This window comes from Sinocyclocheilus grahami, unplaced genomic scaffold, assembly GCF_001515645.1.
Source record: "Sinocyclocheilus grahami isolate Dianchi unplaced genomic scaffold, SAMN03320097.WGS_v1.1 scaffold1158.1, whole genome shotgun sequence".
NCBI lineage: Eukaryota > Metazoa > Chordata > Actinopteri > Cypriniformes > Cyprinidae > Sinocyclocheilus > Sinocyclocheilus grahami.
Window position 1 is genome coordinate 493,059 of NW_015506337.1, and position 11,253 is coordinate 504,311.

An 11,253-nucleotide genomic window follows, 5' to 3' on the forward strand; every position below is an offset into this window, starting at 1 on the left:
TTCTGGTCTCCTGTGATCATTCCTGTGAATCTGTACAAATAGAACCAGGACAGACTGGATTTGATTAAAACAAACAGATACTCTAAAATAAAATTCATGTTTGGGGGTGGGGAGGTATTGTTTTATTTATTGACATTTATCAATTTCTTTATTTATACATTTGTTTTGTGTATGCATTTATGTATTTTTATTTCATTTGTATTATTATTATTATTATGTTTTTGAAGGGGTTATCAAACTTAAAGCCTTTAATGAAGCCTTGAATGCAATGTTGCTTTGGATAAAAGCATTTGCCACATGCAGAAATATTAATGTAATGAAAAGTAGTTATTGATTTTGCTCCAAAAGGCCCAAAATGTAAACCTTTTTAGCATTTTATGAATTTTAAACCGGTTAAAACTAGTTAATCTCTTCTGATGATATCCTGTTTTCTAAAGCAGAAGGTCAAGAATGAGAGATAAAGTGAAGATTATGTGATAGAAGAGTTGAGTAAATTGCGATAGATCCTCTTTCGTCTTCTCGTATCACACCAGTTGCAAATAACTGAAATAACGTCAGTCATCAGCATCACTTGAACACATCCGGAGCCCGTTACACATGCAGACATAAAGGTACCTCACCTTCTTTTCTTTTAGAGTCAGTAATATGGTGCTGAATTATGGTCAAATAGATATAAACTGAAGTTTTACCTTTTAAACTTTGAGATTATATGCTTTGCAGGGATGATGATGATGATGTTACAGATCATTTTGCTCCTGACTGAATCTGTTCTGGTCTCTTCATACGCATTAAACTCCACAGGTAAGATGAACTTCATATTAGCACATTATAAAAATGATATGACTGATTGATTTATAAAACAGAAATTAAAATGAGATGCTGAGATGTTTTTTTTTTGTTCAGCAAAGAAAAACTATTTTGTCCAAAAGTACATTTTGACCTCTTTATTCATTTATTTGCACTTTTTTAATAGATATTAGGGTTGTTTGTAAGTGGAGGGATTTTTCATAAAAGTAGATGCTGAGATGAAATAAAATTATTTGACCTATTTATTTATTTATTTTAAGGGATTATTGAACTAAAATGCATTTGAATATTCATGTGAATTCAGATAATTTTGCTCTTGACTGAATCTGATCTGGTGTCTTCATATGACATAAACTCATCAGCTAACTTCATATCAGCATATTTGTTATAAAAAATATATATATTTGGGTTTTTTTGCGAATAGACTGATTTTAAGGTTAAAAATAGTTATCGTTTGTCCGAAAATAAACTAATTAATAAACATGTTTTTATTCATTTATTATTTAAAAAAAAAATAGATATTTGTACTGTTGACAAAAGGACAAATTTTAGATTAAAAAAGTAGATGCTGAGATACTTTTTAGTCTGGAAAAAATCTTGTCCAAAAATAAAATAATAGTTAATAAACATTATTCATTTATTTATTTAAAAAAAAAAAAGTATATTTGTATTGTTGAAGAAGGACACATTTTAGATTAATAAAAAAAAATAGATATTTGTACTGTTGACAAAAGGACAAATTTTAGATTAAAAAAGTAGATGCTGAGATACTTTTTAGTCTGGAAAAAATCTTGTCCAAAAATAAAATAATAGTTAATAAACATTATTCATTTATTTATTTAAAAAAAAAAAGTATATTTGTATTGTTGAAGAAGGACACATTTTAGATTAAAATAAGATGCTGAGATACTTTTTAGTCTGGAAAAAAATTTGATTTTGTCCAAAAAATTATTTTTATTTATTTATTTATTACTGAACTGAATATTCAAAAGCATTCACTTACGTCAGATAATTTTGCTCCTGACTGAATCTGTTCTGGTATCTTCATATGCATGAAAATCTCACATTAGCATATACTGTAAAAAAAATTCCGTAAAATTTACTGTAAAAAAACGCCAGCTGTGCTTGCCGGAATTTTACCGTAAAAACTATGGTAGCAAAGTTTTAGGTTTTACGATTTTAACTTAAATTTACAGTTAAATACCGTAATGTCATTAACTGACATAATGTTAATATACCAACCTATTGAAGTACTGAAATCTGTTTTGTACCTTTGTAATACACTGATAACCACCAAATGCAGGAGGTGATGAGAAAGTCACATGATGAACCAAAGCCCATCAGAAGCAGCTTTTAAATAATAACATATTTAGAAGGTGCACAGTGTGTCATTCACACAAACACTAAACACATCACGGTAACACATGTGAAACTGAAATAATGCAATAAACATTAATTTAACAACATTAGGTGTAACACACAACCCTAAAATACAAAACTGATAAGAAAAACTAAATAGAAACATAGTTATTTCAACAAAAAACATTACATTTTAAATGTAACGCAGGGAATTCTGGGAATGTCAATTTACGGTTATTCACTGTAAATTATACAAGTCTTTTTCACTTCCAAAAACGGTATACTACCGTAAAATTAATGTCCAATACATGTAATGTCCAATACAGTTTTTCACCGTATACAGTAGGGGAATTTACTGTTAACCATTTACCAGGTTATTACTGTAGCATTTTTACAGTCTTTTACTGTTAAATTCACGTAAGTTTTTACAAACAGATATTTGGGTTGTTGAGAAATGGATTTTAGGTTAAAAGGGGATGCTGGGATGCTTTTTGGTTGGAAAGGAAAAATGATTTTGTCTAAACTGTTTGGGTGGTACAGTAAAACGACATGCCATTCAGACATCGACACAACAGCTGGACTGAAACTCATGTGTCTGTTTTTTATCAGTTCAGTGTGAAAGACCCGATGCAAAGACGACACGGCGAGTGAGAGCTGGAGAATCCATATATCTGCCCTGTCCGAATCTCCAGTGCTATGAAGAGACTGAAAACAGCTCGTATGTTTGGTTTAGAAACCTCAGCAGAACAAAGCAGGTGGAGCGGATCGGGACGGAGGAGAGCGAGCGTGTCCATTACAACCAGTCTGTTTTATACATCCTCTGGTTAAACCTGAACGACACGGGACGATACATCACACGCTGGTGATCACACACATCCATTCAGCTCTCAATGCACATCCGTGTTGTTCCAAACCTGTATGACATGCATTCATTAAATACAGAAGGAAATATTTTGAAAATGCTCATCATAAAGTAATGCATGTGACTCAAGAACAACACTCCACATCTTCTGAAGTCATATAATAGGTTATAGTAACAAACCCAAGTTTGAAGTTTATTATTTTGTGTTTTACAGAAGAAAGAAAGTCATACATTTGGCGCATCATGAGGATGAGTAAATGATGAGAGGATTTAAATTTTTCGGTGTACTGTCCCTTTAAATGCATGTTATATCAACATTTCGAGAACTAAAAAAGTAGTCACACCTAAAAAAAAAAGAATGAATTTTTACTTAATTCATGTGCAATAGCATTTAAAAATTTGGGGTTGGTACATTTTTTTATGTTTTTGAGAAAAGTATCTTCAGCTCTCCAAGGGTGCATGTACTCGATCAAAAATACAGTAAAAATTGTGAAATACAAAATAGCTGTTTGCTATTTGAATATATTGTAAACTGTAATGTATTTCTGTGATGCGCAGCTGTATTTTCAGCATCATTACTCCAGTCTTCAGTGTCACATGATCTTCAGAAATCATTCTAATATGCTGATTTGCTGCTCAAGCAACATTTCTGATTATTATCAACGTTGAAAACAGTCGTGCTGCTTCATATTTTGCAGAAACCGTGATACATTTTACTTTTCAGGATTCTTTGATGAATAGAAAGTTCAAAAGAACAGCATTTATTTGAAATAGAAATATTTTATATAACATTATAAATGCCTTTACTGTCACTTTTTAATAATTGAATGCTTTCTTGCTGAATTAAAAAAAACAAAAACAATCATACTGACCCCAAACATTTGAACAGTAGCGATTTTCTGTTGTAATCAACATGAGCTGATATGAATGTGTGTGTTGTCCTGTAGGTGGTATGCAGAGGATGAGTGTGGTGAATTTGAAACTGAAGTTGTGGTTTATGAGGAGTTCAGCACGGATCTCTTGTACTACACAATGCCCGAACAGAAGGTGTCGGGAATCTACTGTCCCGTGTGTGAAAATCAGCAGGGCTCGATCGTCTGGTATAAGGTCTGTTTGGGTGGATGTTCAGTACATTTGACTGCATGTGCACTCACAGTGTGTGAGTCACAAAAGAGAGAGAGAGAGACGCTGATTACTCAACATTAGATCAGATCAATGATGTTACACAAGAAGAATTTCCTGTTTACTTGGAAATATTTCATATCACAGAAGAAGAATTTCATGTTGACTGAAGCAAAACCGCAAATGTTATGTGTAATTCAGTTATATAAAATTCAACTGTTCACTCATATTGCTAAACACTTACTGAATGATAACATTGAATTAAATTAGACAACAATACAAAAAAAATGAATAAATACAAAAATACCAATTTTGTGAAATTTACTATCAATTTCTGAATGAAAAACCTTTTAAAATAAATCCTGCACCACGGTTTTTTTTTCAGTGTACTTAAAGGGGTCATGAATTGCATTTTTTTACTTTATAATATACCTTAAAGTGTATGAAAGCGTGTTTCTGGATTGGGATAAAAAAAAAATTTTAAAAAGGCAATTGCGACTTTTTATTTTATAATCCTGACTTTTTTCCGTAGCACAATTCTGAGAAAAAAAAAATCTAGAAATTGCAACAAAAAAAATTAAATTTGCAACAAGAAAAATCTGAATTGCAAGACATTAACTCAAACTTGTGAGGGGAAAAAGTCAGATTTGTAAGACACGCAATTGTAAGAAAAAACAAAGAAAAAAATAATTGTGAGATATAAACTTGCAAATTTCAAGAAAAAAGTCAGAATTAAAAATTCTGAAAACTAAATCGCCAATACAAATACCTCTTTTAGTTTTTTATTCTGCGACAGAAACAAAACAAAATAAAATATAAAAAAATTAAATAAAAAATGTGAGATATAAACTCAGAATTGTGAGAAAAAGTTGATATCTTGCAATTCTGTGTACATCCCGTAATTCTGAGGAAGAAAAGAATTGTGACATAAAAATGTGCGATTATTAGGCTATTTTTGCGATTATCCACTGCTGTGATATTTGCATATGAAATTATTTTCATATTGAACAATTGAAATGCGATTAACTAATTGTGCAAAGTGTGAATTAGACTGTAATGTTTACATCTACTCCATCAAAGGTTGCTTTCTTTTTTGGCAGAATTTCGTTCTTATTCCAAACCAAGAGTCTGCTCGTGTTTTACGTATTCCTAACTCTTCAAAAGAAAGCGAGGGCATTTACACCTGTGTTTGCACGTGGGAGCATCACGGGATAAAACACAACTCCTCTGGATCTCGCAGACTGATCATCAAAGGTAGATTCATCACTGGACTGTGGTTCACCTGATAGATGACATTTTCTAACACCATCTTCCTCTTGTTCATAGAACAGACCATCAGCAGTCCTCCAAAGTTTCTGCTGCCCATCAATAACTCCGTTGTGTTCACTGATGTGGGTGAGGAAACACATTCAAATCAATTACCATCATAGTGCTGCTTTATTTTCTCTTATTTTTCCCTGCTAAAAATGTAAACATTGTATTTGCCACCTGAATTGGATTCTGTACAATTCTGTACAACCAGAAATAACACTATAAAAAGCATGTAAAAAAAAGTTGGCTGCTTCTCAGACATTTCAAAAAAATAAACATGAGAACAAATTATTTTTAATCAATTTTTTTATTTCACAAAATGTGAATATTATAAACAGCGTTTTGAAAATATTTTTGAAATGTAGATTTTTTTTATGTGCACTTTCCTAAAGTTTGAACTGTAGAGTATGGCGCTCGCAACACCAAGATCATGGGTTAGATTCCCACATGAACAATGCAAGATTATACAAATGTACATCTTCAACACAGCACGCAATTCTTCAAATAATGTTTTTTCATTTTTTCTTTCTTAACGCATTTATTATGTTAAAATTCTGTTTACAAATCAATTGTTATATACACTGTAAAAATGATTGTGATTTTAACAGTAAAAGACTGTAAAAATGCTACAGTAAAAACCTGTTAACTGGTTAACAGTAAGTTTCCATACTATATTCAGTGAATAAATGTAATTACATTTAATGTAATTTTACAGTAAAATACTGTTAAAAAGAAAAAGTCATTGTATAATTTACAGTGAAAAACCGTAAATTGACACTCCCAGAATTCCCGGCATGACACTTCATATTTGATGTTTTTTTGTTGAAATAACATGTTTCTTCTTATTTTCTTCTTATCAGTTGTGTTCATTAGGGTTTAATCTTACATCTAATGTTGTTAAATCAATGTTTATTGCATTATTTCAGTATCATGTGTGTCACCGTGATGGTGTTTAGTGTTTGTGTGAATGAGACTGTGCACCTTCTATATATAAGTATTGTCCTCCTCAGCTCGTAGAAAAGCTGTTTGTGATGAGCTTTGGTTCATCGTGTGACTTTCTCATCACCAGCAGTTTTTGGTGGTTATCAGTGCATTACAGTGGTTCAGAACAGATATTAGTACTTCAATATGTTGGTTTATTAACATTACATCAGTTAATGAAATACGGTATTTTATTGTGAATTTCAGTCAAGTCTGTAAAACCTAAAACGTTGCTACCCTATTTTTTACGGTGAAGTTCTGGCAACCGCAGCTGCCGGTATTTTACCGTAAATGTCACAGATTTTTTTTTTTTTTACAGTTGCACAGGATCAAATTCACCCTGATTTGTATTCAATATAATTCACCAAAAATTCACACAACAAAAATGTCTCGCACGTTTCTAAAAAAAAAAAAAAATTAAACATGAGAATGTGTTTCTTTTTTTTTTTTTTTTTTTTTTTTTTTTTTTTTTTTAAGTATTATGAAATATTTTCAAAACATATTTCTATTAATTACATTTTTAATTTTTGTCTACTTGCCTGAAGTTCAAACAGTAGAGTATGGCGCTAGCAACACCAAGATTATTGTTTGATTCCTAGCTAAATTTGCATGCATAATTTCTTCAAATAAAAGTGTCTGCCAAATGCATGAATATACGAATGTAAATACCCTCAAATCCACAACACGTCCGAGAGTTGAAACTTTGCAGGCATGTTCATGAGAAATAGACACACAATTTCAAGAAAAAACCTCTTGGGTTAACCAGTATTTTTGTTGTTGTTTTTTTATGCACCAAAATGTCAGCATGTTTTCATAGTGAACTCTGGAAAGATGTAATGTCTGAAAGCCTTGATTGCTCTTGTTTCTCAGGTTCAGAAGTGATCCTTAATTGCTCGGTCTTCTTTGGACTGACTGTGTGTGACCAGTGCTCTATTCACTGGGAGATAAATGGGATCAGGCCGAGTGGGTTAAATGGATATGAGCAGAAATACAGGTGAAAATCTTCTACAAACTACCTAATAATACAGGAGTTAAACTACATTTTCAGAAAAGTTGGGCACAAAATAGTTAGACATATTTACACTAAACCCAGCTGATCTTCTGCTCTAGTACTTGTAGTATCTCTGATATGAGCAGAAATGCTATGACACAGATCCAGATACTCAGTGTTGTTTTTCTCCAGAAGGATGGATGGCACCGTTCAGTCAGTTTTGACCATCACTGAAGTTTCTGAGTCGGACCTCCGTTCTGAGTTTGCCTGCAAAGCTGAAGACTCTGTCGAAGTGATTTTTGTGTCAGTCACTTTGAAGAGTCGAGGTGAGATCCTATCATCCCATATATGAATATAGTTCAGTCTAATTAAAACTGCATTATTATACCCCAAAATATGTATTTTTATGTATATTGAATTTTGTGAGTAGTGTGTCTTGCTTAGTAAGCAAAGTTAATACTTGGATAAACAACATTTCATAAAGACTTCTATTTTAATATTAATATTTGTATTAACATTTTTACATTTGTTTTATTCCATTTTATCATTGTGATATTTTAATATTAGTATAAATCGTAACTAAAAGTCAAAGCCTTGTTTTGTGGCGCTGTTGTTTCATTGAGGTTTGCATTATGTCATGTTTTATTTTAGCATCGGTGTTCTGTGTGATTCTGGCATGCATTTGCACGTTTCTTGTTTTGCTGCTGGTCGGTGGAGTACTGAAGTGGTTTGCATTGGATCTGGTGCTGTTCTTAAGGCAAATTTTTGTCAAGCTCTACAGGAAAGAGGGTAACGAATAATATTTCATAACTGTTTGAATACATTTCAATAAATAATAGATCATATTTGAAAAAGTATATACATTAAAATATGATTTATTAAAGTATTAAAATATATAATAAATAAATATTGTTTATATACTGTACATCTAAAATATCTCCATATTGTGTGTGTGTGTGTGTGTGTGTGTGTGTGTGTGTGTGTATGTGTGTGTGTGTGTATGTGTGTGTGTGTGTATGTGTGTGTGTGTGTATGTGTGTGTGTGTGTATGTGTGTGTGTGTGTATGTGTGTGTGTGTGTATGTGTGTGTGTGTGTATGTGTGTGTGTGTGTATGTGTGTGTGTGTGTATGTGTGTGTGTGTGTATGTGTGTGTGTGTGTATGTGTGTGTGTGTGTATGTGTGTGTGTGTGTATGTGTGTGTGTGTGTATGTGTGTGTGTGTGTATGTGTGTGTGTGTGTATGTGTGTGTGTGTGTATGTGTGTGTGTGTGTATGTGTGTGTGTGTGTATGTGTGTGTGTGTGTATGTGTGTGTGTGTGTATGTGTGTGTGTGTGTATGTGTGTGTGTGTGTATGTGTGTGTGTGTGTATGTGTGTGTGTGTGTGACCCTGGAGCACAAAACCAGTCATAAGGGTCAATTTTTTTTAATTGAGATTTATACATCATCTGAGAACTGAATAAAGATACAACTATTTGAAAATCTGGAATCTGAGGGTGCAAAAAAATCTAAATATTGAGAAAATCATCTTTAAAGTTGTTCAAATGAAGTTCTTAGCAATGCATATTACTAATCAAAAATGAAGTTACTGTATGTATATTACATGTATGTATATTACCATCTTATTTTGACAGATGGGAAACTGTACGATGCTTATGTGATTTACCAGAGAAACAACTTGAATGAGATGACAAGCAAAACTGTAAGTGACTTTGTCAGTGGATCTCTGCTAACGGTGCTGGAAAGCTACTACGGCTTTAAACTTTTTATTCACGGCAGAGATGACCTGCCTGGAGAAGGTACTCTTCTTTACTTATCAATACAAATTCATGTTTGATACGTCATATAATGTATGTTTCTCACCGTCATCTCTTCCTGTATCTTCACCAGACTGCATTAACCTGATTGAAACAGAGATCCAGCTCAGCCGGAGACTCATCATCATTTTAACATCAGGAGCAAGTACAGATAAAAGCAGCGTTTCTCCTGAAGCGTATGATCTGCAGGTAGGGCTCCATCAGGCTCTGGTCCAGGGAGCAACCGGCGTGATCCTCATCCAGCTGGGACAGATGCGGGACTACACACATCTGCCTCTCGGACTGCAGCATCTGCTCTGTAAGAATTCACCTTTACTGTGGAGAGACGGCGAATCCTCACCCAACTCCAGGTTCTGGAAACGAGTGCGATATCAGATGCCTGTTGCGTCGTCCTGTCAGAAGAGTTCGAGGAGTAGATCGTGGAAGGCATCGTTTCAATATCAGGGTTTACTTGTTTGATGCAAGAGATGCATCTCAGGTCCAGGGGCTGGATTCATGAGAAGAAGTTAAGAAATTAAGAAATTAATTAATTAAAGAAGCTAAGAAATTTCTTAAGATATATTTGTAAGAATGTTCGCGATTCTCAATAATTTTTTTTAGAACATCTTATTTTTTTTCTGTAAGAAAATGACAGGCTTAACATTAAAGAGGGCAAAGATTACTAATTTATGAATATTTTAATGCATTTTATTAATTTGTTTTTAAAATAAAATCTAAAATTTTTGAATACATTTATTTTTTAAATACAAATCTTGTAATAAATAATAGATAATATGCAATATGTGTGAGAATATATATATATATATATATATACAGTATATTGTCTTAAGATGATGAAAGACCCAACAGGAAATAGGGTAAAAAATAATTTATAAATATTTTAAACTATTTATTTAATGTTTAATACATTTATTTTTAATAAAAAAATTAAATAAATATATGAACTATTTAAATACATTTATTTTTAAGGCAAATTATGTTTTATATATATATAATATAATTTTTAATAATAATAATTTATAATTTTTTTAAAAGATAAATATATTCTATGTTCAATTCTTAAGAAGAAAATTACAGGCTTTGGCGAGCTCCCTGTATGACTTGTTTTTGTAGAGTTACTAGTGAATTTCAAATTCAGCAAAGTCACATCACACATCATTGTGACCAGACATTGTTTACATTATTTGATTATTCATAACACTTTATTAAATCATTTAATAAATGATTTATAAATGTATTCAATGATTTATTAAATGATTGTTGTCACTTCAGAGAATTTGTGCACATAGTAGTGTTATGATGTAATACTTAATTACAACAATTAATCTGAAGCAACCCAATAAATTCATAAAACATCTCACCTTTGGGGATTTAATACACATTGGAGGCTATCCTAACTTTAAGAAGTTATTTACCATGATTTTAAAGAAGATTATTTAGAAGAATTTGTCTTGTTTTGTCTTAAAAACATACTTAAGGAATTATTTTATTTTATTTTCATTTATTTTGGGAATACAAAATATTATTACCTTTTTTTCTTAACCAACAATATAAGGAAAAAATTGGCAGTTAAGAAGTTTTTTTTATTCTTGCACAATGTACAACGCAATGTTTTGTTTGCTTGAAAATATTGAATAATTATTTACAAACTCGGAGTTAATTTTAATATTTTTAATCAGTCTTTTGAAATCTGTTGGAATGCATCAGTTTTGTGTTATTTGTATGTATAAATGTATGTGAACTTTTATTAATGCTGCCATAATTTAATAAATACTTTTTCTGCATTAATTACACAACTTTTTTAACATTATTATTTTAAGAAAATGATTTCTAGTTCATGCACAGAGCAAGTAGTGCATGGTTAAAGCAACTGTATGACGTTTTGTGTATTCTTGCGACTTTTGATCCAAACATGTATCACTTTAAACCACATGAGTGTGTATAAATAAATAAATCATAATATTTTAATATTAGGCACAAGCAGCATATACAAGCAGCAGTGTAA

General features: G+C 31.7%; 1 protein-coding gene across 1 annotated transcript; it reads left to right on the forward strand.

The window, feature by feature from the left end:
* The first annotated feature begins 532 nt into the window (after positions 1 to 532).
* il1rl1 (interleukin 1 receptor-like 1) lies at positions 533 to 9,895 on the forward strand. The gene is made up of 11 exons (XM_016253102.1): positions 533 to 611; positions 721 to 801; positions 2,776 to 3,028; positions 3,976 to 4,151; positions 5,231 to 5,404; positions 5,477 to 5,545; positions 7,313 to 7,436; positions 7,626 to 7,759; positions 8,085 to 8,222; positions 9,066 to 9,230; positions 9,322 to 9,895. Exons 2-11 carry the CDS (start codon positions 723 to 725, stop codon positions 9,705 to 9,707), a joined length of 1,698 nt encoding a protein of 565 aa, XP_016108588.1. The 5' UTR covers positions 533 to 611; positions 721 to 722; the 3' UTR covers positions 9,708 to 9,895.
* Positions 9,896 to 11,253: the final 1,358 nt, after the last annotated feature.

Excerpts from the sequence above, each read along its gene's own strand:
- il1rl1 (XM_016253102.1), top strand. The coding sequence starts at position 723 with ATGATGATGATGATGTTACAGATCATTTTGCTCCTGACTGAATCTGTT. Across the intron at positions 5,405-5,476 it reads TCGCAGACTGATCATCAAAG|AACAGACCATCAGCAGTCCT; the intron begins GTAGATTCATCA and ends TCTTGTTCATAG. Across the intron at positions 7,760-8,084 it reads AGTCACTTTGAAGAGTCGAG|CATCGGTGTTCTGTGTGATT; the intron begins GTGAGATCCTAT and ends GTTTTATTTTAG.